Here is a 27,879-nt window from a genome sequence, read left to right as displayed (position 1 = left end):
AAATTATTGTTTACCTTGTTTACAAGTTTTTGGTTTTAAGAGTTGGCTGACTGCTGCTATATATATATCTGATATAATACTATATTGGTATATAGTTTGATACCGCGCTGATACTGAGTTGAGTTGCCTCGAGATGAAAAGTTGATGACGTTTTAGTCAAAGGGAAAACAACAAATTATTTTTAAGATGTGTAAAAATAAAAAAATAAAAAAAATAGAAAAAAATAGAAAAAATAGAAAGTAAAAAAAAAAATCTAATAATAATACAAAGAATTGAAACAAATTAAAGTTTTTAAAAATTAATTAAAAAAAAATAAAAAACCGCAAAATCTATTTTTCTAGATTTTTTTTTTCGATCAAGATTTTGATTTTATTGCACACACCAGAGACAAGAGGTGGGCATTGCTTTTTTATTCAAAATTTGGATACTCGTTGTGTGGGGGTGTTTTTTGCTCAAGGTCTTACAAAATTTTTCAGTTGGATGCAAACATTTTTATTTTTTTGTAAATGAATTCAATTCATTGGAGCAAAATTGGGTAAATGAGATAATTATTTATTGAATTGTTGGTTTGGGTTAGTGTCATGTCGAGATTATACTTGTGTGAAGTGATTGATTATAATTAAAGTTATTAGTATTGGGTTGTTGTTGTTGTGGAGCTGTTGCTAACGAGTTTGGTTGTGCATTACCATTATTATTATTATGATTATTATTGTTGTTACTATTATTATGATTATTATTATTGTTAGTATTAGTTGTTGTCGTTGTTGTTGAGTGTTGTTGATGTGGTTTGTTGTTGTTGTTATTGTTGTTTTCGGTCATTGATGATTTTCTCATCAATGAGGGTGTAAGAATATAAATAAAGTTGGAAACAGAGGTGGATGGTGAAGATGGCACTTGAATATCGGATATGCTAATGTTGGATATCTTTAGTGTCTGATCGTTAGATCGCTCAAGGATTTGCTTGGCCCTAGTAAATATCGAATGTTTAGAATTATCTTTCAAAAGTTTAAGTGCTTCAAATGAACAGTCGCTCGGAGTTGTATTGGCACTGGAGCAGTCACTTTGTTCATTGTACATAATATTCATATTCTTGTTTACAGATTCATTAATATTATTGTTATTATGATTATTATTTTGTACTGAGTTATTAATGTTATCATGATTGCTGCTAGTATCACTATTATATGATTGTTGTTGTTGTTGCTGAGATTTCTTATATGGACTTGGATTTGTATCTTGATCAAAAAACAATGGTTGTTGGTATTTCTGAGACATTCTTGATCTGTCACGACTACTGCCAGGTGTTGAAAAGGCAGAACTGTTGTTTGATAAGAATTGAGCGCTTGGACTGTTGTGATACAGTGGCAGTGGATCTTTGAATGGTGTTGTTGGAACAAAGAGATTGTTACCGCTTGTATTATGTTGGTCACTACTGGAGATGGATGATGGTGTGGAGGTTGCCGATGTATCGATTCCCTTCAGTTTAGAGTTGATAGTGTTAAGCGAGTTCTTGTCGATTCCCTTGTCCGAGAGTTGAATACCAATGATTTTACGATGTGACGAATCAAATTTACCACTAAGAGAGCTGTATTGACTGGTTGGCGCAGATATAATCGAGGAGGTTGCTGTTGTAGTTGTTGTTGTTGGTTGCGGCAGTGCTTGATATTGTTTGGAGGGTGACATCAACGAGAGCGAATGGTAAGGACTTGAAGGTAAAATGGCATTGGGTGTCGATGGGTTTTTGTGATAGAATGAATTGTTATAGTTGTTGTTGGGTTGAGATGGTGATAAAACATTGAATGAAGGCAGAGAGTGTGAAGGATTGCTCTTGAATGGACTGAACGGCTGGAATTTGGATGGTGAGTCGAAATAGTGGTCGTATAACGACGCATTCTTGTAGGGCGTATCGAAAAATGTATTGTGAAAGGGTGATTTGAGAGGTGACAGCTCAGAAGTCTCTAGAATCGATCGATCATGTACCTTTTGAATCGGAGAAAATAGTAATAGATCTGGAAGAGGTAAATCTGAATTAAAAATATCAGTTTGTTTCTAAAATAAATGATAATTATTAGTAACATGGTTTGGAAATTTCAGTTTTTGTTTTTCTAGATTTGATTGCTTACCGATGGTGAAAAGTCTATTCTCGCCTTCTTTTTGGAGTTGCCAGGATTGGAAAATGGTTTAATTGGTGTAATAATATTTTGAAAGTGATGATCTTGAGTTAAATTATTGATTCTTAATGGTGATTCTTTTTGTTTTGGTGATGAGTTGATACCAGTGATATATTGTTGAAGTGATGGCACATCAAGACTAAGATTTAGATTAGCTTCTTTAAATGGTGAAACCAAATGAGCTAGATTAGAAAATAAAATAAATATTAGCTTATACTACTATAATTATTAAATTTTCAAACAATTACTTACTTGACATTTCAAAATTATTATTATTATTATGATTATTGTTGTTGTTACTATCATTATTATTATTATTATTGTTACTATTGTTATTATTATTATTATTATTGTTACTATTATTATTATTATCATGTGAATCTGTTTTACGTTTCCGACTACTACCATTGGTTCCTGTTGACTTTTTCTGTGTGGTAGTTTCCTTCTTGGTTGTGACTCTCTTCATTGAGGAGTTCCAATGGTTTTTAATGGCGTTGTCAGTTCGACCCGGCAGATGCTTGGCGATCTCTGCCCACTTATTACCGTACCTATCATGCATCTCTTTGATGATTTTGTCTTCTTCGGTTGTCCAAGCGTCGCGTTTGATGTTTGGGTTGAGATGATTGTGCCAACGCTCACGACATTGCTTGCCCATACGTCCCTTCAGGTGGAGCGCAATCTCTGACCATTTCTTTGCGCCAAACTTGGCAACGAGTTCGCGAACCTTGTCATCCTCCTCCTTGGTCCAAGCACCTTTGATCAGTGATGGATGCAGTACTTTTTGATAGCGATGGTGACACTGTACATCGGTACGACCCGGTAGTTGCTCAGCAATCTTTTTCCAGTTCTTATGGTTGTTGTCAGAGACAGCCTTCCGCAGGATTTCATCTTCCTCCGGTGTCCATTTGCCACGACTGTGATTCTTTTCCTTTGGCTGTGGAGATGATGAGTTGAGTCTTCCTTTGCCCGATGAACCGCCACCGTTATTGTTAGTGATTGTCGTCGATGAGGACAGATTCGAAGACAAGTCGTCGTCGTCGTAGTATTCATCGTAGTCATAGTCGTCTTCGGTATCTTCGTCCTGAGTGTAATTCTCATTGATAGTCGATGCGGTATCTGACATAATCAGCGAACCTGAACTTGAAGAGGAGCTGAGCGCAGGAGAGAATATCATCTGATAACCACCATTACCAACACTACCACTTCCATTCAAACTGCCACTATGATTATTATTATTATTATTATTTTGATTTTGATTATTATTGTTGTTATGAAAAATCATTGTTTTTGCTGGAGTATTATGTTGTGAAATCTGATAGGTGTTGTTGGACGATGTTGTAGGAGTGGAGTTTGCTACAGCAGCGGACGAGGATGAAGTTGGAGCAACACCATTGCCGCTGCTATTATTGCTACCACTACTCAACATAAAAGAATCGTTTTGTGTAACCAGAATTCCGTAAATCCTAGTAGAATTAAAGACCAAGATATCTAAAAAAGTGGAAAATTTTTTTGGATCGAAATATGAAATATATTATATTAAAATGGTGATTAATATCATAATTTTATTAGAGTATTTTTAAATTGATAAAAGTAACTAAAGTGGTCAGTCAACATATTGAGAAATGACCCAACAAAATAAAATATATATTGCAAACTTTTGTGTTTTTTTTTAGAATAACACCAGATAACAAAAAAAGAATTGATAAATCAAATTTCATTGAATGTTCACAAACAACAAACAAACAAAAAAAAAACCAGTTATTAAAATCAATTTAACCAATAATAATTATATAATTTATAATTTGTTTTTATGATATTTAATTTTTTTAAAAAAAAAAAAAAGATAAATATAGTAACTGATATTTTTGTCAGATTCTGATATATTATTATTTTAATTAAATAGATAAATAATAATTATTAATCTATATTTTTATCTTCAATATATCAATATGGGTTTTTGTTGTTGTTGTATAATATTATATTGTAGGTGTTTCTTTTAGCTGATTTTGTATGTTCATTTCATTTTTAGTTAGATTATTAAAAACTGGTGACAAAAATAAAGGTGTGGGGGTGATGTTTTTTTTCAAAAATTTGAAAATGAAAAAAATAAAAACGGTGAGTTTCACTCTAACTGCTAATAATGTTTTTGATAAATAAGGCATGTGTGGTTAACATGTTGTTGCGGTGTTGTTTGAAAATGAACGGCGACTTCCAAGCCTAGCCAGGCTTTCAATGGAATTGCTTTATACCAAAGGAATCCAGTGATGGACAAACTTTGGTTGAATGATCTAAATCTGTATCCGTTTGAACACACACACATATATACAAATACACAAAAATTGATTGAAAACGATCGTAATCTATTATGATTTGATTGATTGATTGACTGACTGACCGACCGACCGTTCTTTTCGACATTGTTCAATTTGAAACAAATCAACAACAGTATGATTTGAGTTCGAATAGAACATGCATGCAAAGAGTGAGCAAGTCGGTTTTATGCTAAGTAGAAAGAAGAGTCGAGTCGAGTCGAATGCCTTTGTCGATGGTGAAGTGAAGTGAAGTAGAGTAGAGTAGAGTAGTTTTAATACTAACCTTTGCCTAAACCGAAGTATTGATTATCGACTCTAGTTTATTCTCTTTTTTTTTTTTTCGTTTGGAATATTTATGATTATCTTTTACTAAACTAAATATAGATAAACTAATAAACAATAGTTAAATAATGAAATAATAAATAATCAAGATTAAAAATAAAATAGTATATAGGATGAATTGATTGCTATAGAATCAAGCTTATAATTTGTTGAGATATTGTGTTGCGGTGCGATGAGATAACATATCATAACATAACAAAAACAAACAGACAAACAAACAATAGCTACTACTATTACTTTAAATATTAATCTAGTGATTTTCTTTTCTTTTTCTATTCTATTCTTTTCTTTTTATAATTATTTGATTGTTGTTAATGTTTGTTGTTTGAAACAAGGGTGTTTTGGCATTCACCATAACTATTATTTATTTATTAATTATTTTTAAAAAAAATTGATTTTTATTTTTATTTTTATTTTTTTGTTTTTTGTTTTTGTTTTTGCTGTTGTTGGTTGTTAATGATAATAATAATGAAACCCCTTTATATATAAATGTATGAATTGATGAATGTATGAATGAAAATATATATAGGTTGGCATATGACAAATATCGATATTATTTACAATCTGATAATTAATGGAATATCAGATATGCATTGTATTATTGTTTTATACTTGATTAGTCTTGTCTATCCGCACAAAATTAATATTAATATATATATTTATAATTTTTTTTTTAAACATACCTTTTTTTTATTTATTTATCTTGTTGTTATTGTTGTTTTTTTTTTTTTTTGAAAAAAACACAACTAAATTATTTACAATTATATTACAAATATTATTATTTAAATGGTCCTATTAATAAACGAGTTCAGTTCGCTCAAGATTAAGAGAGAGATATCACAAATGGTGAAACCAATGGAATGAAGATAAACAAGTGAACAACAAACAAACAAACACTAAATAAATAAGCAAATAAATACACAAACTCAATGGAGATATCTTAAAATATTATTATTCTATTCATTAATAATTAAAGTAATAAATAAAAGTTAGCAACACATATTGAAAATAAATAATAATTATTTTGGAAAGATTAAAAAATCGATCAAATTCATTTATTGAAAATTGGAATGTTTTTTTTTAACGGTTTGAAAACTAAAATTTTTTTTTTTTGAATATTTGGCGCCAACCCCCATCATATTCAAAAAATTCAAACTTTTATGAACTTCTGATGGGGGAGAATAAATATTTATTCTCACATTAAATCATGTAAATAATGATTACTTTAAGAATTGATCCAATTTAGTTTGTTTAAGTTGTAGTAGCGTCGGTTTCTTTGATATCTTACTATTATTGCTAATACTGCTGGTTGTGTTGGAATTTTTTTGTTTTTTAGATTGTGGTTTGTTGTTGTTTTCTTTAGGGAGATTCATTAACTTTTCAACAAAACTCTTTAAAGATATACAAAATAAATATTTGTAAAAACAATGAGTTAGTTGGTTGGTCTATATTACTTACCCATGTTTTAGCAGATATCCATTTGAATTCATTCGAAAGTGTTTGAATGTCAGACTTTAAAAAGTATGATAGATTTGTCCATGTAAGTAATAGTTGGGCTGCAAATGAATTCAATCCCGGTATTCTAGATAATAATCGCTCATGCTATGTAATAAGAGTTAGCTATATTTAAATTCTATGATATCATCATTATTATGTTTAACTATTGAAGCATTATTATAAGGTTATATACCAAAGTTTCATTCTCCATTAACCATTTCCTATTTGACCATATTTCTATCTATATGATTAGTTATTTTGTTAGTCAATTCATTCATTTGTTTTAAAATCTATTTAATACTTACATTACTCCAATTTTGGTTGTTGGTAGGTATAGTCTCACATATTTCTCTTATCAATGAAGCTGTTTGTTGGTATGAAAACGTATATCGAATGGAAACTTTGATATCTAGATAATTAAGTAATCCGTTGAGCTCTCTAATGATTTCCTTTGATTGTTGTGACTGAAGAGATCGGTCGTTAACTTGTAAAACTATCCAAAGATGAGAGTACTGAAGTGATATTCTAATGATGCTGCTAGTTGTTTCTTTTCGATTTAGACTGATAAGATCATCGAATATCATTAGGCAATTCGACTCGTCGAGAATGATATGTGCGTCATCAACAGATCGCTCTACCAACGATATGTTGAGCTCTTTATCTAGAAATTGAACCAACTGATACTTTCCAAGAAGTAGTTCACCAGCTATGATTGTAATGTGGTGCGATAGTTGCAGGAATGGCATATCGTATTCACTGGCGTCCGATTCATAGATATTGATATTGTTGGTAACTTGTTGCTTCTTTAAACTATCGATTCTACCGTTGGCAGTCAGTCTCTTCAAATTAATTGGTTGATATAACTGCTGTAAATGCTCTCCACTTCCAAACTCTAAACATCTCAACTGCTTATGTGTATCTATGAACGATCTTTCTTCTCCAAATAGAACGGGAACTGATTTTGAAGTAACACAGAGTTTATATAATCTAAAATAATAATAATAATTAAAAATCAATATTATGATTAAAGAATGATCATGATACTATGATATATATATAGGTACTTAGCATGATTAAAAATACAATTGGTCGATAGATATTGATTTTGCTCATCAGAAAACAAATCAAATTCTATTATCACTGAAAAAAGAATCCAATTGATATTCAACTCAAACGGTTCATCCATTGCCCATATAATACAGTTTGATCGATTGAATTTAACATCATCACTAATACTAATATGTTAATTGTGTTCTGTGAATACATTAAGCACAAGAATACATACGATAGTGTTGTATTGTTTTCAACTGTATACATCTTTAAACCATCTATTCTTCCTAAAATAACATCCAAGTGCTTAGCTGACATAATATCTTTAACAATTACAAGTATCTAAAGATAACCCAGTTAGCTAATTGATGATTTTTGTAGAGTCTAATGAAATACTTTACTTTTAGGAATGTAGATGGGTCATCAATGTATCTTTGCAATTGGCTTTGTATAAATTGTCTTAGGCACTCAAACTTTGGATGGTCATTCAATATACCAGCTTCAATCTCTGAACTATATAAACTAATTGATTCTAAAATAGTCTCTGTTTCCTCTAGAAAAGAGTTTATATGTTAAGTTTAAATAAATCAAATATAATGTTTTTATTTATCAAACTAACTTACTTGATAATCGATAGTATTTTTGAGAATTAATGTATAATTGAGTTAAATATATTCCTTGATTGATGAGCCTAACCAACAAGCTATTCAAGAACTGGACTTCTTTAATTTCTGAATCAGATGTACCGTCAGTTTGTGAATAGGGTAACTTTCTGTTTAAATTTAAAATATATTAGTGTTTGCATTACATTGATTACATGTATATATATTTAATTAATTACCTTAGTGGTAATGATGAGTGTGATAGAGGTGATGTAAAGAGTTTCTTTGAATTTAAACGATATGATTTTTCAACGATAACTTTGGAAATATCTGTAAGCAGTCTCTTAATAGGTACTATTAAAATTGTTAGTCATATCCTATATAATTGATAACAATACAACTCCACATACTATTTAATTCAATTGACAGCAGTGTCTTGAAATTCGATAATATCTGTTCACTTTCATATTGGCTAAAGATAAACTATTTAATGTGGAGATTTAAAGGTTAGTTCCAATGAATAGTGTATCACTATAACACTTCTACCTGCCTCTACTCTGAAATATTTAAAGAATTGAGAATAGTCTTTTGAATGCTGGTCGGATACCATTAACAAAGAACTGTTGTAGTCTCCAATGATTCTTTGATAATCTTGTCTTTCATTCTCTATGTTATCTCCAACCATTTCATATATAATAAACTTGTAATCTTTTATAAAGATTCTAAACAATGTTTGTTAGTAAATAAAATAAATATTTTAGATAAGCAATAAAAAAAAAACATACCTATAATCATCAACAAATTTCTTTATGGTTGATCTGCTCATATAGATGATTGATGAATCTGCTTTGATTTCTTGACTGGTTGTACTTGAAATGCATTGGAATTGTGAGAGCAAACCTTCTTTATAGAGAATCGACTCGATCTGTGATTTGTCTTTCAAGGATTTGGAGATCCATAGTATCTTGTTGCTACCTGCATTGTTTGTGTATGTCTTGTTGATAATATAGAGTAATAAAACTGGGAGATATGAAATACAATGTGATAATACTAAAAGTGATCTGTGGACTTTGATCAACTCTTTGTAGATACTGATATGAATATTATTATAGAATTGGTGTTTTGGATTGATTTCTTTATGATTTATATCTTTTTGTTTAAACTCCTCTTGGTAGGTAAAATCACTGGAAATTGATCCAATAAATGAATCGAGCTCACTCTTTTAATTTTTATTAAGTACTTAAAATTAATATTTAGATAAATCAAATAATCTTACCATATTTCTTTTAACTATAGATTTGTTTGTATTGGTATCTATTTTATGGATTTTGATTTAGATAATTTATTCTATTTCTATTTTTTTATAATAAATAATTACCTTTTTGGGATGTAAGGACACTATTTGATAAACTCAGATCGTCACCACCATCACCATCATCAAATTGAAAATCAAAATAATCGTCACCATTCACATTCATATCATTACTACTGCTATTCTGATCACTAATACTTGTTATTTTTTTGTTTTGAAAAGATTCATTCGATAGCTGTGAGAATGTAAAAGAAGAGTTTGATGATTCATTTATAATAATATTATTATTATTTTTACTATTATTACTATTGTTAATAAATAGATCATCATCGAAATCAAAGTTGAACTCAGTATCATCGTTTTCAAAACTCTTGTTATACATAGTTGTAGTAGTTGTTGTGGTAGTGGTTGTTGTAACATATCTATTTATATTCGATTGTGATATCGGTAGAAGCTTTCTATGATAACCATCATTGTTATTATTATTATTCTTTTTGTTACTACAATTGACACCACTATAAGAGTATTGTTGTAAAATCTTGTTCTCCTGATTTCCAACAACACTTTTGTTCAGACCATCATTTCTACTCTCAAGATCAACTATATCTTCAAATAAATCACTCCCATTGTCACTACTCGAACTATCAATAGATATTACTTCCCTATCATTCACAATCTCTGATTTATATTTAAAATTACTAAATTGATTACTATACATCTAAATCAATTATTATTACTATTGTTATTATTATTAGTAATAGGAGTGTTGTTTTTAAAAACAAAAAAATTTTTAAAAAAAATAACAAACTGTTGTTTTAAAAAAACAACACCAATGATATTTTTCGAAAGTATTTAAATAATATATAATATAAAATTAGATAATAGATTAAATATAGAGAATGACCAATTGTAGTAGAAGCAATGCTGTAATTGCACCGAAACTATTGAAGCAAGTTCAAAGTAAACTTAAGGATATACAACAGCTATTCCCAACCACTACCAATTGTATTATTATGGATAAGAACGGTGAAATTATGTATGCATATCAATTCTATTTTAGGATAACTCTTGGTTATCATTGGCACCTATTGTTTTTGCTAACACACACTCACCTTTGCACTACTTTATTAGAGTTGAAACGTCAGGCACACAAACACAGAAAGAAAAAGATAAAGAGAAAGATCTATCGATGACCATACACCAATTAAAGACATATGCAATTACATTTGGTAATCTATCTATCTATCTACTAAATAACATCAATTATAATATAGCAAAAACTAATTACTTATTGTTGTTGTTGTTGTTTTACATTTTAGGTGCAACTTTGCAGTATCAAGATGAAGTACAACACATTCATATTCGTGGTGATAATCATATGTTTTCGTTTTATGTAGTTCGTGATTCAGTAAGTTCAATTATTATGAAACTAACAACAGCAACGAATACAATGTAATTCTAACGAACTAAACAACACTCTACTCTTTTTTTTTTGAAACAACAGATATTAGCATTTTTTACAAATATGGACTTTGATACTGGCAAAGATTTCAATTTTCAACAGGCAGACGATAAAGTAAAGGCAATTTGTGCTGAGCTATTGCATCTTCTGAGTAGTACAAAGATATAATAATTGTATTAGACTAGATAGATATAATATAGTAATGATAGTTGTATAAAATAGAACATCAAAAAAAAGCCAATGATCAAGCTTAGTGTAATCATAGAAAATCAAAAAATAAGATAATGTAATTTAAAATTAATTTTTAAAATACAGATAAATTGAATTGAATTAATTCAACTATCAATGTTTATAATAATAAAAAAATCACTTAATAAAAAATATTTGATCAAATAAATGATCTTTATTTATTTATATAAATTCAATTCAATTTGATTAATAATAAAAATAAATAAAATTAAATTTACTTCTATTGTTTATGTGTATATGAAAGATAATGTTTTCATCTGACGATTATTATTATTATTGATTGACATTGTTGTGATACACAAAAAACAATACAATACAATAAATATCAGATTCAATCAAAACAGAGAAATGTCATATTCAAAATGTTTGTATGTTTGTACAATCAAACAATCAAAAAAAACAAACAAAATGGTGGTGAGAATAAAAAAATAAAATAAAATAAAATTAAAATAACAATGTCTTTGTCAATGTACAACAGTATATTGATCCATTATTTTACCAAATTTGGTTCTTTTTATTTCAATCGAACAGTTTGAATTATTTTTTTTTTTCAATTATTATTTTTGTTTTTTTATTTATTGTGTGTATTTTTTATTTATTTTTTTTACTCTTGTTTGTACCCAAATCAAAAATCATTGATTAGATAACCAATATATTGATATTCTAAAGAATAGAAAAACAAACAATTAATTAAATTAAAAGAAATTTATCTTTATATATTTTATATCTACACAATACTAATTAAACAAAAAACTTCATAAACTTTAATTAAACTTTACACTTTTTTTATATTTTGTTTTTTGTTTTTTTTTTTTTTTTTAATTTTCATCATCATTAAATATAATTTCATCATCTTACCTTTAAACTAAATCACTTTCAAAATTTTTTTCAAAAACTATATATCTTGTATATTTATATCGTTTATTTATTTAAAAACAAACAAACAAAACAACTAACAACAGAAGAATAACAAGAACAACAATAACAAGAACAACAACAACAACGATTTGAAAAGCAGCAGATCTATCAATAAATTGTCATAAAGTAATAGTGGCAGTAGCAATCAATTGATCAATTAACATAATATAAATATATATTTCGAGAATAAACAAGAGTAGAGCTAACTAATGGAGAAATACGCAAAGATAGAAAAGTTGGGTGAAGGTACTTATGGTATCGTTTACAAGGCAAAGAATCGTGATACAACAGAGATTGTTGCATTGAAGCGAATTCGTTTGGACTCTGAAGATGAAGGTGTACCATGTACTGCAATCAGAGAGATTTCACTATTGAAAGAATTGAAACATCCAAACATTGTTAGGTAGGTATCATCATCATCATCATCATTAATTATACAAGTAAAAAAGAGATCACTAACAAAACATTGATTAATTTAAATACAAACATACATACATACTATTTCATATCTAATTTAAAGATTATATGATGTAATTCATACAGAGAGAAAGTTAACATTGGTATTTGAATACTTGGATCAAGATTTGAAAAAGTACCTCGATGAGTGCGGAGGTGAAATCGCCAAGCCAACCATTAAATCATTTATGTATCAATTGTTGAGAGGTGTCGCTTTTTGTCATGATCACAGAGTGTTACACAGAGATCTCAAACCACAAAATCTTTTAATCAATAGAGTATGTATCATTTGAGATTGTTGTTTGGATAGATAAGGAGTAGAGGGAAGAAGAACAGTTTACTTACTTTTATTATAATAATAAATGTGTGTGTTGTGTAGAAAGGTGAATTGAAATTGGCAGATTTTGGTTTGGCTAGAGCATTTGGTATTCCAGTGCGTACCTATTCACATGAGGTGGTTACACTTTGGTACAGAGCTCCAGATGTGCTGATGGGTTCGAGAAAGTATTCAACACCGATCGATATTTGGTCAGCTGGATGTATTTTCGCAGAGATGGCGTCTGGTCGTCCATTGTTCCCTGGTTCAGGGACAAGCGACCAGCTTTTTAGAATATTTAAGATTTTAGGTACTCCCAATGAGGAGATCTGGCCAACAATCACTGAACTGCCTGAATACAAGCCCGACTTTCCTGTACATCCACCACATCCATTGTCATCGATCGTTCATGGACTCGACGACAAAGGTTTGAATCTACTTCAAAAGATGCTTCAATACGATCCAGCTCAGAGAATCACTGCCACCCAAGCTTTGAAACATCCATACTTTGATGGTTTAGAGATTGCACAGTCCACATCATAATGATGTTTCCTGATTCCAATCAACCAAAACAATCAACCAACAATCAAAATAACTCAACGATAAACAACAACAACAACAACAACAACACAACTATTCTTTCAACAACTATTAATTATCTTTATCTCTAGATTATCTTCATCTATCACCCATCATCTTTCATAATAGTATAACTTTTTATTATTGTTAAAACAAAACAAAACAAAACAAAATCAAAAAAGAAAAAAAGAAAAAAAAGAAAAAGAAAAGAAAAGAAAAGAGAAAAAAATTAACTTTAAATTATTTCTCTCTCTTTTTTTTTTTTAAAGTTTATAACATATGTAAATGTTTAATTTAATATATATATTTCTCTATTTTAAATAAAAAATTAATTGTAATTACAAACCAAATTTGGATAATGAGGCGCAATAATTACTTGACAAGCAAACTTAGGTGGCGATCAGATCAAAACATTTCTTGATTCTCAGGTTTTTCAAAACATACAAATCAGCGTGTAGTGAATGGGGGATTAAAACACCATGGAGATTATAATTTGTAACCACAATTTACAAATCTTGAGTTTTTTTAATTTATTTTATTTATTTTTACACCAGAGACTCTTGAGTTCCTCAGATTTTTAAGAAAAGAAAAACTAATGGGAGTGATTGCTATTTCAAGGTATAGAAAAAAATTCTTGTATTTTATTTTTGTTTAATTTGATTTTTTGATTTTTTTTTTTTTTTTTTTTGATGAGGGTTTGATACGATTAAAAATATAAATATCCAACGATCTGCTCCCTCATTTCAACAACAATTTTGTCATAGAAAGTGCAAAAAACCGCCATTACATACATTTATTTCACAATTTTTTTTTTATCAGCCATCACCACCTGTTTATTTACAAAAAAGTTTATTTGTTTTTTTTTTTTGTCATTAGATTTAAATAAATCTTGCACACAACTGACCAACTATTTGTCATCGCCAAAAATCATTTTGCTCAACTGTTTTTGTTAAAAATTTCATTTTTTTTTTTTTTTGATTTATTATTTTTTTGCCAATTCTATTTTTAAAGAATATAACCTAACATTATTTGTTTATTTGTTTTTTGTTTATTATCTATATTATAATATTACTTAATTTATTATTATTATTACAACATTTATTTATTTATTAAAAACACAATTTAGTTATTAAAGATGACTCAAGAACAATCACAACAACCACCATCAGGATCACCATCACAATCGCCAGCTCCAACTGGTCCACCATCAGGTGCTCCACCACAACAACAACCACCACAACAACAATACTACGCTCCACCACCACAAGGTTACGCTCCACCACCACAAGGAACTGAGTACAGCGCTCCACCACAAGGATACGCTCCACCACCACAAGGTTACGCTCCACCACCTCAAGGATACGCTCCACCACCACAAGGATACCCACCACAACAACAATACTACGCTCCACCACCACAAGGTGCTTATCCACCACCAGCCGGTGCCCCACCACAAACCTACATGGCCGCACCAGCCACCACCGTCGTCGTCACTCAAGCCGCCGTCCAATTCCGTGAGATCCCAGTTGATGTCACCTGTGGTCACTGTAACAACAGAGTCACCACCAGAACTGACTATGTCGTCGGTGGTATGGTCTGGTTGGTCTGTGTCATTCTCATTCTCTGTGGTTGCTGGTTGGGTTGTTGTTTGATTCCATTCGGTGTCGACTCAATGAAGGACGTCGAGCACAGCTGTCCAAACTGCAAGACCAAGTTCCACAGATTCGACAGATTGAGCGGAAAATAGACAATCAATCTAAAGTTATTATATTCCCACCTTTCAACGAACACAACACTTTTAAAACATCACACACTAATAACCAAATGTAGACAATAAATAAAGTTTCAACTGATTCATACATGTAGAGAATGAATCTTTCAAATATCAAAATAATTTTAAATCAAAAAGTTTTTAATTAAAAGAAATTTGATTATTAATATAAATATCTGTATCATGTGTTTATTATGATTGATATTATCAATAGTTTTAAAGAATATTCGCATGAAAGAGGTGTAAATAAATTCACAAATATTCTAAAATATAAAGTTTAGTTTTAAATTAGATAAATATAAATTTATTTAAATATAAATTAGAAATGGTCATAATCATCAGTATCTTTACTCATATTCTCAAGAGTAAGTTTAGTCTTTTGTTGAGGATTGGTGCTTGAATCCAAATTATTTTCTTCAGAAGCATAATTTCTCTTCAAATTTGATTGTTTCTTCTTGTAAATAACGATAATTGCTACTATCAGACCACATATTACAACAAAAGCAATTGGAGCAATTATAATAATAATTTTCTTTAGATCTGTAGAAAAATTTAACAAAAGTATAAAAAGATTTGTTTTGTTAATAAATATGTTAATTTGTACAATGTCCTTGTTTGATATATTTACCATCATTGGGTTTAGGATAACCAGGTATAAATGGACCACCACTTGTACCTCTGCTTGTACCTTCAGTTGTACCACCTCCACCAGTAGTACCACCGGTAGTACTTCCAATAGTAGTACCTCCACCAGTAGAAATAATTGATTGATTGAAAAATATTAAATTTCCTTGGTGAGTTTGAATAGAACCTGGGAAATCAAGGGTATATGTATAGTTCACTGTTTTATCTATTTTATAACATTGAAAAACAATAATAGAATTATTATTTCCAAAGTATTTGGTTTCATAGAAACCTCCAAACAAATTTAGTGATTTGGGTTCTATTAGATTCAAACCGAATATATCAACTGCCTGATTAAAATATTGAACTTTATATATAATAACAACATCTTTTTTAAATTTAAAGATTAGTAGATAGATATATATTCTACATAAATTACTATTACTTACTGTTTAGATTCAAAATAACACTTCCAATTTGAATAACAATAGTTAGACTTGAAGAAGTAAGATCTCTATTACAAGTAAATCTATTTGATCCTTGATTAAAATTATTATTATTAATGACACAAGTTGAGTTTCCAATGGATAGAGAAAGTTGTGATGTAGTATTGATAGGTAGGTCTGAAATGATAAATTGAACTTCCTTAGTGTCTAGAGGACTGATATATTGAACCGTTGGTGTATGGCTTAAGGTTTGGATGTTGCCGATAACTTTAGTTCCATCTTTTAAAAATAAATTTGGAAAGTAAGTGTTTCCAGTATCACTTAGAGAAGATATTCCGCAAATTAAAGAATTATAATTAACTACACTTTGAATAGTACAGATTTGATCGTTCATACGAATTTCACTTATTTCTTTTGAATTGAAACCAATCAAGGTAAAAACGAAACCACCAAAAGTGGAATAAGGTTTTACTGAAATTGCAACATTTCTTACTATAATTAATAGTATATGATTAATAAAAAATAAGACAGATATCAAAATTTAAATAATTACCATATCTATAATCAAATGTTTTAGATGCTCTATTATATGATTGTATATAAATGTTTTTAATATTATTTAATGAGTTTGGAATAGTGGCCATCAAGATGGAATTGTCTGTATAGACTCTATCAATAGGGTATGGTGTACCATCATACTGAATTGTTATATTGTTTGCATCATATCCAAAGTTGTCACCATTGATCGTTAAAACTCCACCATTCTTAGTTACAGAACTGATACTTGGATCTAAATTATTTAATTAATAAAAACTAATTTTAGATACTTCCAAGAAATTAAATACATACCAATCCATTGAATTTGAGGATAGGCTTTTAATAAATCAAAAGTCAAAGTTGTCTCTGTGTTTGTATTGGAAATATATTGATAGAAAAAACTTTTGGATATTGAAAAGTAGGCAAAAGTATCGTTGATAGTGTTAAACTTTGCATCGACATTGAAAGTTGGTGTATTTCTTTGAATGTATTTAAAAAATCTACCAGTCACTGGAACTGGAATATCATATTGAGTAGGGATCTTAATAATGTCTCCATCGACGCAAAAAGGATTAATATCCTTTAAAGGTGAACACAAATCAGGATTATCTGTACTACAATATTGAACCTTAAAACTATTCACAGTATTTTGATCAATATTTGCAACAGTTGTCTTGTTTTGTGCAGTTGACGATACACTATAGACAGGTTTTTGATCTGCATCCGTAAACTTCAACAGATAATTTACATTATTCTCCATATCTCCTGTAACATAATACTTGTGAAGATCATATGTTATACTTGAAATTTCTGGTAATACATCGCCTATATTTCGAAATTCATTTTTAATTAATTATTTTGAAATTTCTTTCTTTCTTTCTTTGAAAAAAAAATACAAACAATTAACAGTATCTTGATAAAATATTAAAAGTAATACAAAACTATAGCAAATAATACATTGTTTGGTTGGCATCTTTAAAAAAGTCCAATTAATTGGACAAAAATATATATAAATTATACTAGTAAAACAATTAAAATATAATTATATAATACTAATAGTAATTTGTTCAATGATTTTATATTAAAAAAGGGGGAGAATTTAAAAATGATTGTGCGATTATTTGAAAGTATGAATGAATGAGTCTTATATATTTATAAATTTAATAAAAATATTTTAATGATTAGAAATATTTATTTTCAAACTTCTTATTTATCTTTAAATAGATAGAACTTGAAACTTGTATTATAAAATATATATTTAATTGTAAAAAAACTTTTAAATTTATTTTTGTGTTTTAATACAAAATTAAAAACAAACAATAATACATTTATTTATCTTTTTTTTTTTTTTTTTTTTTATTTCAAATCAATCAATTTTAGTTGTTTTTGATGTTAAAGTTGTTAAAATAATGTTCCCCCAACAATAATTATATCATATATATATATATGCATGGAATAAATAACCACCAAAATCAAACATATTAAAACACTAAATTTTGTTATAATAGAGGATCAACACCACAACTTGTGGTTAAAACTCACACTCTAATTTTGATGATGGTGAAATGACTTTTGCATTATCAAATATTCAAAACAATGTTTGTTATCTCACCTTTGCTCAGATCAAGTGTTTCATATTGATATTAATAATTTTCCATTGGAAATTAAACAATGTTAATCATCGTACCATATATATTATATGATTCAACTAAACATATTTAAAAAACAAAAAAAAAATAATGTTATGTTTTTATTTATTTAATCTTTGATGATTGAACGTACTACCTTACTGATTCTCTTGAACAACAGCAGTTTGTTCTGTTTCATCGACTATCGTGAGAGTTTTCTGATTGTTTTGATCTACAATGCTAATACCTTTTTTGATTTCTCTTATTCTTCGCTTGAGCTTGATATCTCCGATTCGCTCCTCTGTTACCCTCAACTTGTCCTTTTCAAACTGTACTTGAGAGCTCTTGATGACAAAGAGCCACACCTCAGCGGCGACACCGATGATACCGAATGCCAGACCCAATGCCAAACCTAGTACGTAGCTATCCCACATCTTTCCACCGAGGAACAGTCCACATGCCAAAAGTGTGAAAAATGTAGCCAAAATATTCAGACCGATCGATGCCTGTGATGAAATCGATCCAAGTTCCATAGCATCCTCTCTCTCGCCAGCGACGTTCTTGACCATCTTTTTATATCTTTGCTCATTGTATAAACCTTGTAAATATTGTCTTTTCGCTATCTTTTCGGGGTCCTTAAAAGTTTATCATTTCATATCAATATCAGGTGATAAAGAAGAATACAATATTGAGAATAGAGAGTTTAACTTACTTCGATTTCAACTGGTTTTGGTTCTATATAAACTGTTGATCCTTTTAATATATCTTGTAGAAAACATGGTACTTCTATATTATTACTATTATTCGATTGTTTATCTTGTTCATTGGTTGTTTGTACAGTGTTATTATTCGATGTTTGTTGTTCTTCTTCTAAATAGATCTCTTTTAAAAATTCAGAAATCTTTTTTATGAGAGAATAAGGTATATATTTTGATTTGTCAATAGTCGAATTTGAATATCTATCTATTAGATCTTTTGTTTCTTTATCGATCTTTAATTTATGTACATTCATTACAATTCTATCGATTGAACTCTTTAAAAGAGGTGTCAATATAAATTGTAAATCCATTATTATCTATTTTATTTTATTTTTCTATTATTTTTACTGACTAACTAACTTTGACAATTCAATATATCTTTGATAATATATTATAGGGTTCAGATAAAAATGAAAAAATATTTTAAATTAAACTTTTTTTTGCAAAATATTTATATCGTATTCGGTCAAAGTTCCCAGAGTTAAAAACTTTTTAAAAAAATTCAAAACTGTTCATAGATGGAGTCACAGTGCATTCCCTGGTTTGGTGTAGAATAAACCAGTGACAAAACTGTTAGAGATTGCTGATCACATTGGTTATACAAGTTTTTTAATTTTAAAAAAAAAATATGTAGTCATCATTCTATTTTATTTTGTGAGCAATTATTGGAACTATTTTATTAAAAAATAAAATAATCTCAAAATATGTTAAACAATGGTTCACGATCAATTTATTGTCAAATATATATTTTATATCATTTAATATCTCAATGATAGTTATTGATTAACATTTTTAGACTACCATTTTTACAATTAATTTAAAATAGTAAAAAATTAAAATGTTTTGTATAATTCATTTTGGGAATCCAAAGAATGATAAATTCTTAGGATCATCTACTTTATATTCTCAAAAGCTTAAAACCAATAATATAAAAATCTTATGTTTACAAGTGTTTTATTAGTTTGATTATTAAATTATCCATAATATCATGATAATATTAAAAATTTTTTTTACAAAATTCAAAAAATTCAAAAATTGAAAACATATAAAATGAACATCATGATCAGCAATGAGTTGTTGTTAGTTGCCGCCACAATCACAAGTTCTTCTCGTCGTTATTTATTTTCAAGCAAATTAAAATATAACTGTCAAAATTATAAATTTTTAAATAGTAATATATACGAATCAACAAATAATAATAATAATAATAAAAATAAAAATAAAACTTTATTATTAAATAACATTAGAACATACTCAACTTTATCTAAAGGAGCTTTATCAACTACAACAACAGCCACAACAAAAAAAATGTCAATGGACGATAGTTTTGAATTACCAACAAACTTAAACCACTTTTTGAGCTATGTACCAAGTTTAGAGTATCATATGCATAAGGGACAGTGCGGACGTATCGGTGTCTTTGGTGGCAGTGCAGAGTACACAGGTGCACCTTTCTTTGCTGGCATTACTTCACTCAGACTCGGTGCTGACATTGTTCACATATTCGCACCATCAGAGGGTGGAACGGCAACCGCTATCAAAACACTCTCTCCAGAGTTAATAGTACATCCACTTGATCAACAAGTAAGTAAATTAACTATAGTTTTAAATCAAACGTTGACTAACATTAATATTATTTTTTTTATTTTTCGATTTTGTTATTTATTTTAGATGGATCCATCAACTATTATTCCATGGTTGCTCTCTATACATGTATTGATTATTGGTCCAGGTTTAGGTAGATCATCAATCGCTTGGAAGTCTGCTAAAGAGGTGATCAAGGCTGCTAGAAATATAAATTTGCCAATGGTGTTGGATGGTGATGCTCTTCGTTTGATTTGTGAAGATTTAGAGTTGGTAAAAGGTTATGATAAAGTCATTTTAACACCAAACTTTGTCGAGTATAGAGCACTCTCTGACGCTGCCAAAAAATTGAACAACGATAACTCCAATAATATCTTATCACCATCAGATTTAGCTAAAGCGTAAGTTATTTAACTTTTATTATAATAATAATAAGACGCTAATCAATGTAAAGAATAACAAACTAATATTATATCTATCTTTTCTTCTTCCTCTTCTTCTTCTTCTACTTCTATTTATTCTCACTTAAACAATTAATATAGACTTGGAAATGTTGTTATTGTACAGAAAGGACAAGAAGATATAATTACAGACGGAACTATCAGCTATTCTTGTGATAAAGCTGGTATGCCAAGGCGATGTGGAGGTCAGGGTGATGTGTTGGCCGGTGTCATTGGAACATTCTATGCTTGGACACAGAATGCTTTGAAAGGCAAGACCTCGGAGGAGCTAGAGCATCTTAAGGAGAGTATCGGTGAAAACCAATCGGCAGCAGCCAGTGCAGCCTATGCCGGATGTGTTTTGGTGAGATACGCAGCGAAATTAGCATTCAAAAACAATCGTCGTTCCACAATCACCGATGACATTATCAAGAGTGTTCCAAACGCTTTGGTATGGGGTTTCCTCACCGACGATAGAGGTAGACCAACCATTTAAAAACATCAACAACAACAACAACTTCATCACCCCTATTAATAATAATAATAATTCTCAGTTACATCCCTTACATATACATATGTTTATGCACGAAAACCAACAACCTTTGAAAATAGGGACGAGGTAGGATTAATTTTTGTAAAAGTTTAAAGAAAACACCAGCCCCAAAACTCAAGATATTTTTTATGGTAATCACAACGATTTTTACCAAAATAAATTTTTTTTTGATTTTTTTTATCTAAATATTTAATCTTAACACTAAATTTTTTTTTTTGATCAATCAATCTTTACTCATTACCATCATCATTATTAATTATTAATGTAACAGTTATTAATAATATTAACAAAATAACATATCTACTTGATATGAATTATATAAGATAAAAATTATAATATTGAAGAATAATAATATTAGAATAGTTAGTTATCAACAATTTAATATTGAAAATTAGATTTTTATTATTATTTTATCTCAAACCATCAGATATATACATATATATTTAAATTAATTAATATACATAGAGTCAATCTTTGATTGATAAACAGATAGCGAAAAACTATGGCATCGACAGTATTTCTTGTTATAGAACTTTTAGCTATTATTTTATATTCATTTCTTACATTGATATGTATGATTTCATTTTGGAAATCTTTTCAAAGAAAAGAATCAGCTATAATATCTAGAGTAAGATCATCATCAAGTATAGCTATATTTCAATTTACCAATCTTATTAATCATATACATAAATAGCTATTTCATTCATTTATATTCTTATTTGTATTGGGTAGAACCGTTTGGTATATACTGCGGTTGGCCACTGGAGAAGGACCAATTACATTTACTTTAAATAATTTATCATTCAATTGCTATGTTTCAGGTTTACTGGTTATTCTTTTTTATTGGTAAAATTAGAGCAACAAGATATACAGTTAAAAGAAAAAGCAAATCAATTAATCCATTACCTATTTTAGGATCGAAATGTATTACCAAACATATGTATCATCATCAGATTTCTTCCCAAGGTTGAAAAAAGTCTTCATTGTGCTTATTTGTTCTTTGTTTACCACTCAAATTATTTTAATTATCTTATTCTTTACTGTTAACAAATCTAAAAAAGAAGGAAGTACAATTTATTTACTAAATACATTATATCAAGGTAACAACAATAATTAAATCTAAAAGTAACTATTTCTTCTCTAACCATTAAATCATCTTTTTTTTTTTCTTTCAGTTATAATATCAATATTACTTGGATTATCATTTTTAATTTCAGTCGTCAGGATTTATCATAAATATACATCGATAGACAAAGATGTTTGCCGAAATCAACTTACTCAACTTCGAAAGGTATAAATAGAATAGTTTTATTATTAAGAGAGTTATTAGGAATTGAGAACTAATTTGTCTTTTTCTTAATTAATTGGTCAATAGATGTTTTATTTATCTTTAGCTTTTTGCTTCTGTTTCTTAACTAGAGCAATCATATTTTTGTATAATCCAATCACAGGAAAGTTTATGAATGACGAAATGTTTTTGACTCTTGGTTATTTCGTACCAGACATCATCCCAACACTATTACAGGTTTATATTTGGCACAGCAGAATGAGAAATGAAGAGGAGGACTCAACATTTATCAATTCACTTTACGAAAATGAAATGGACGAGGATACACCAACACCAACTCCAGTCAACGATCAAATGATTCTCTTATCGGAATCTTCTCCTTTAGTTATAAAGTACGATTATTATTGATATTAATACTGTCAGTAACTAATCTCTTACTCCCCCTATCAAAAATCTCCAACTCTACATACCCTCTACCTTAAAAAGTGAAAATACTTTTATATTGTAGCCTACCATAATTATTTATTCAAAACATGTTTAAAAGGTTTAAGCTTTATTAGTTCATCTCAATAACAATTGACTTGGTCCCACCAACTAATTTTCTGAGTGCTTGTTTGCTGACACACAAAAGTTGCGATTTAAACATATTGATTTAGTTTAAATTTGATTAAAAAACAAAGCAAGTGTTACCTTGAATTTATTTATACATTGTCGGATTAGTCTTATTTTGATTTTGATTTTGCTTCGATACATTTCTTTAACATCTTATCCCATTCCGATTGGTTGACATGCCATGGACCGGTGTATACACAAAGAACAGTAGTATTTTTAGAGTACTCCAAGTCGTGTAAAAGCTTTGGTGTAATCAAAAAGTATTGAGGTCTACCTGGTTTGTTGGCAGACTTTACAATCTGGTCGAAAATCATACGTTCATTCTTTGGATCCATACCCTGATTGATTTCATCTACCGCTCTAAATGGACAATTTGTTAAACCTTGTAGTGAAATCAAAAACAACATAGTGGCAACTGATCTTTCCTGTAAAGTTTGCAAAATTGATAAAATATTAGTTTACCAGTCAGTTTGCGAAAAAAAAAATAAAACTACTTACACCACCAGATTGTAAATGAGCAGTAAGTGATTGCATTGGATCTTCATCTCTGAATCTAACTCTGATATCAATACTGTATTGCTCAAAGTTATCTGGGTCCTTCTCGTTGTATCCCAACAAGACCTCACCCATACACCTGATCTCCTTAAAGAACTGTGTGAACTTCTCATTGATATCGGCAATGAACTCTCTGACTGGAATGAGCCATTCGCTCTTGAGCTCCTCCATTCTTGCCTGTGACTCTTCCAACGCTGCCTTGTGATTTCCGATTTTATTGGTAAGAGTTTGAATCTCCTTTTGTCTATTTTCGTAATCTTGCATAACTTTAGGATCGGTATTACCTATTTGTCTTGCCTTTTCATTATAGCTTTCGATTTCATCATCAATCTCTTCTATATCATCAGGCATCTAAATAAATAAAAAGGTGATTAATAAATTGAATTCAATAACAATACAATGCTACCACTTACACCTTCAAACATATCTGCATAATCATCAAACGGAGCTTCTCTTTCAGCTACTTCTGTTGCACCTTGTAACTTTTTCTTTGCAACATTAAACTGGTCAATAGCTTATTTTTTTAAATATTATATCAGTAAATTGTTTGTCTTTTTGTGTTGATGGTTTTTTCAATAATAACTTACCAGTCTTTAGATTGATTTTAAGATCATTGATTTGTCTAATCAGATTCTCAAGAGCAGCGCATTCCACTCTGTATTTGGCCTCTGCTTTACTTCTCTTCAAAGTGACGAGATCACGTTGCGACATGGACATACCAATCTGTAGCAGGAAATTGGTGACCTCTCTGATGTTGTTGACTCTATGGAGATGTGCATTTTGAATCTTCTTTTTAATGTCAGCCTTCATTTGATCGGTATTCTCCTCAACCGACATATCCTCGATCTGTCTATTAAGATGATGGAGTTTACTGTAGAGTTTCTTTCTCTCGTCCAACAAAGACTGGAGCTCTTGTCTCTCAGTATGAATCATCTTTACCTGCCTATTGATTTCCTGCTCTTGATCTTGCAACTTTGAATGTGCAGATTTTGCTTCAGTTAATCTTCCTTCAATCTCTTGCTTTTTACGATTCAAATTGTTTTTCTCTTGTAAATTAACTGCGTCGTTATTCATATTGATTTAGTAACAATGAGATAGATAATAATAATGATATAATGATACATACCACCTTGTGATAAAAGTTTAGCATCTTTAAGTGCGGTGATTCTTGTTATTGTGTTTTTATCACCGTAACGCGATTGTGAGTAATTGTAGGAACGGACTGGAGTGAAAAAACCTTGGATTCCAGTCTTACGATGCAGTTCTTCTTCTTTGCCGATCGATGCTTTGGTTCCAGCAGCGATGTTTTGCAGTGGAATGGTGCTTACGAGTACATCCTTGATGAGCTTATCGGCCTCGAATGTCTGGTCCAAGAAGCACTCCACACCATACTGTTGTAGATTATCGATTTGATAGTCACGTCCCCAGTTGGTATTGACGTCCGGCAAGTACAAAAGAATTGATACCACGAATGTTCTGCGCATCGAGTTCACGGTAGAACAACTCACGATCCTCCTTTGACTGACAGACGAACGCTGTGAGTGTATTGAAATTGATAGCATTCTCGAGGTATTTGGCGTGCTCCTGATTCTGTACGTTCATCTCAAAGCAGATAGGACCGTACACATACTTGTTGAATCTATCCTTCAAACGCATCTTGATGTTCTGATAGGCATCAAAGACACTCTTTGCATTACGTCGCAACGATTCCAACTTGATTGCATTGATATTACTAAGTGCATCGAGTCCACCATTCACTTGTCTCAACTCCATATTCAAAGTCTCCAAATAGTTCTTTGCATTTGAAATATCCGATCTTATCTGTCCTTGTTGAACATTTATCTCTCTCAATGTCTTATTCTTCTCTTCCTATTATAATAGCAGGTATGAATATTACGATAATTAATTATTAACAAACTACAATACATATTAATTTTAATAAACAAACTATAATACATACAATTTTAGCACGAGTAACATCTTCATTTGGTAAATTATTGATATTCTCCGTCAAATTCTGTTGATTTTGTCTGGCTAGTGCAATCTTTGCCAATCTTTCATCAGCACGCTTCTGTATGTTATCCAACTCGTTGTGAAAGCTATCTATTTGATCGTTATACTTTTCAATGGCAGCACTCTTTCTCTGTGTCTCTTGTTCTGTCTTTTTGACATCCGTACTATGTTTAGTTGATTCATGATCTAATTTCTCTATATTACCTTTTAATACACTAATAAATTAAAATATAAATATATTAGTAAAGCTATTCTACTACTGCTACTATAAAATAAAACTTACTCTCCTGCTTTTTGTAATGGTGCTTTCTCTTTTTCAAGAGCTTTAACTCTGCCATCTATTTCGTTTCTGGCTTGAGTGGCTTCATTCACTTCGTTTTGTGCGATATCTACCAACACCCATAGTCTCTTCTTTTGGAATAGATCAACCTTTTGAAGATATTCCTTTCTCTGTTTGAATCTCTCTACCTCTTTCTCTAAACTTTCATTCTGTTTCTTTAAATCCTCTAAAATACCCTCATGTCCAGAGAATTGCTATGAATATCGAGTAGATGTACGTACTATTAATAAAACAAACAATCGATAACAACAATAAGTAAATGTAAAGTTTCTAATAATTGTACTTACAGTTTGCTTTTGTAATACATTCTTTCTCTCTTCAATGAGCTTCATATGATTCTCATAGAGATCGTGTAAACCAATTGCTTTCTCTGTTTCCTGAAGCAACTCGGTCGGTGTCATCGCTGCGAAACTGACTACTTTATCCTGTGGCAAGAACTGACAGAGATTGTCGACTTGAATCTTGTGTTTACGAATGAGTTCGTGCAGGTCGTTCGCTGTCACTTTGCTACGGTTCACTCTGTACTCTGAGGAGTTGTCCTTACGAATGAGACGCTGAATAACGATGTTTCCGGTCTGCACGTACAGCTCGATCTCAATGATAGCATGATCCTCACCGTGCTTGATAAAGTGTGACACCTGTTTGGCACGACCGAGCAGTGCCGGTCCACCACCGAGACCGAGTGCCAACGCACAGATAATCGATGATTTACCACTGCCATTCGGTCCGATGATGACGTTGAGACGCGGACCAGGAACAAACTCCAACTCTGTGTATGTGACAAAGTTGGTCAGTTTGACACGAACGATACTACCCTCCATATAGACTTTGGCGGGTGGTACCGTAATGTAGTTCTGTGATGCCGGTGCAGGTGTGGAACCACTACTCTGTGTTGGTTGCATGTCTAATCTTCTTCTCTGATTGTTAACATTGTTATTGTTATTGGAATGTTCATTTTCATCTTCGTCATCCTCCTCTATTATTCTCTTTCTATTTCCATTGATACTCATAGTTTGATACTATCTATATCTATGAGATAAATAACACCTTTCTATAAATATAAAACTATAACTATAAATCTGTTATTTTTTGAATCGAAACAAAAAAAAACAAAAAAATTTAAGCGCGAAAATCAACAATGAAATTAAAAATCAACGGTTTTTAGGATCTTTTTTCTTTGGTTGTTTTATATGAAAACGAAACAAATAAAAATAATAAATAAGATAAGTTTTAATAAATAAATTAAAATAATGTAAAGTTTAATTGAATGAATAACAAATGTTTTGTTTGTTTTATTTTTATTTTATTTTTGTTTTATACAAATTAAATTTATTTATTTTTCTTTTGATTATCTGTTTACAAAAAAAAGCAAGTTAGTAATGAATAATTTTTTAATCAATTTAAATTATTGAAAAAAGAGAGATTAGAGATAATAGAATTTGTTTGAATTGTTTGTCTGAACCG

General features: G+C 29.9%; 8 protein-coding genes across 8 annotated transcripts; 5 read left to right on the top strand and 3 right to left on the bottom strand.

Annotated features, from left to right (window-relative positions):
- Positions 1-3: 3 nt before the first annotated feature.
- mybA (myb transcription factor) lies at positions 4-10,004 on the bottom strand (the record flags this gene model as incomplete). Its single annotated transcript, XM_020583253.1, has 15 exons — positions 4-56; positions 597-2,049; positions 2,124-2,353; positions 2,424-3,659; positions 4,645-4,772; positions 6,050-6,216; positions 6,284-6,427; positions 6,516-6,563; positions 6,628-7,309; positions 7,709-7,925; positions 7,996-8,144; positions 8,214-8,328; positions 8,521-8,696; positions 8,760-9,141; positions 9,353-10,004. The coding sequence occupies 15 exons, from the start codon at positions 10,002-10,004 to the stop codon at positions 4-6; spliced, it is 5,832 nt and encodes a 1,943-aa protein (XP_020429440.1).
- Positions 10,005-10,185: 181 nt separating this feature from the next.
- On the top strand, positions 10,186-10,916 carry PPL_12521 (uncharacterized protein; the record flags this gene model as incomplete). Its single annotated transcript, XM_020583252.1, has 4 exons — positions 10,186-10,322; positions 10,418-10,515; positions 10,606-10,694; positions 10,791-10,916. The coding sequence occupies 4 exons, from the start codon at positions 10,186-10,188 to the stop codon at positions 10,914-10,916; spliced, it is 450 nt and encodes a 149-aa protein (XP_020429439.1).
- Positions 10,917-12,124: 1,208 nt separating this feature from the next.
- cdk5 (CDC2/CDK family serine/threonine-protein kinase) lies at positions 12,125-13,230 on the top strand (the record flags this gene model as incomplete). The annotated part of the gene is made up of 3 exons (XM_020583251.1): positions 12,125-12,318; positions 12,436-12,649; positions 12,751-13,230. The coding sequence occupies 3 exons, from the start codon at positions 12,125-12,127 to the stop codon at positions 13,228-13,230; spliced, it is 888 nt and encodes a 295-aa protein (XP_020429438.1).
- Positions 13,231-14,401: 1,171 nt separating this feature from the next.
- litaf (lipopolysaccharide-induced TNF factor like protein) lies at positions 14,402-15,197 on the top strand (the record flags this gene model as incomplete). The annotated part of the gene is made up of 2 exons (XM_020583250.1): positions 14,402-14,855; positions 15,190-15,197. 2 exons carry the CDS (start codon positions 14,402-14,404, stop codon positions 15,195-15,197), a joined length of 462 nt encoding a protein of 153 aa, XP_020429437.1.
- Positions 15,198-15,356: 159 nt separating this feature from the next.
- PPL_12518 (uncharacterized protein) lies at positions 15,357-19,341 on the bottom strand (the record flags this gene model as incomplete). Its single annotated transcript, XM_020583249.1, has 8 exons — positions 15,357-15,577; positions 15,666-16,028; positions 16,111-16,599; positions 16,661-16,897; positions 16,957-17,469; positions 17,545-17,585; positions 18,435-18,907; positions 18,985-19,341. The coding sequence occupies 8 exons, from the start codon at positions 19,339-19,341 to the stop codon at positions 15,357-15,359; spliced, it is 2,694 nt and encodes an 897-aa protein (XP_020429436.1).
- A 527-nt stretch (positions 19,342-19,868) lies between these two features.
- PPL_12517 (ATP-dependent (S)-NAD(P)H-hydrate dehydratase) lies at positions 19,869-21,550 on the top strand (the record flags this gene model as incomplete). The annotated part of the gene is made up of 4 exons (XM_020583248.1): positions 19,869-19,990; positions 20,203-20,614; positions 20,702-21,015; positions 21,157-21,550. The coding sequence occupies 4 exons, from the start codon at positions 19,869-19,871 to the stop codon at positions 21,548-21,550; spliced, it is 1,242 nt and encodes a 413-aa protein (XP_020429435.1).
- A 559-nt stretch (positions 21,551-22,109) lies between these two features.
- PPL_12516 (uncharacterized protein) lies at positions 22,110-23,303 on the top strand (the record flags this gene model as incomplete). Its single annotated transcript, XM_020583247.1, has 2 exons — positions 22,110-22,251; positions 23,002-23,303. 2 exons carry the CDS (start codon positions 22,110-22,112, stop codon positions 23,301-23,303), a joined length of 444 nt encoding a protein of 147 aa, XP_020429434.1.
- A 314-nt stretch (positions 23,304-23,617) lies between these two features.
- Positions 23,618-27,425, bottom strand: PPL_12515 (structural maintenance of chromosome protein; the record flags this gene model as incomplete). Its single annotated transcript, XM_020583246.1, has 9 exons — positions 23,618-23,932; positions 24,006-24,413; positions 24,476-24,576; positions 24,650-25,108; positions 25,189-25,538; positions 25,693-25,931; positions 26,023-26,290; positions 26,359-26,609; positions 26,703-27,425. The coding sequence occupies 9 exons, from the start codon at positions 27,423-27,425 to the stop codon at positions 23,618-23,620; spliced, it is 3,114 nt and encodes a 1,037-aa protein (XP_020429433.1).
- Positions 27,426-27,879: the final 454 nt, after the last annotated feature.

Source organism: Heterostelium album, assembly GCF_000004825.1.
Source record: "Heterostelium album PN500 unplaced genomic scaffold PPL_scaffold10, whole genome shotgun sequence".
Lineage (NCBI taxonomy): Eukaryota > Evosea > Eumycetozoa > Acytosteliales > Acytosteliaceae > Heterostelium > Heterostelium album.
This window is presented reverse-complemented; position numbering and strand designations above follow the sequence as displayed.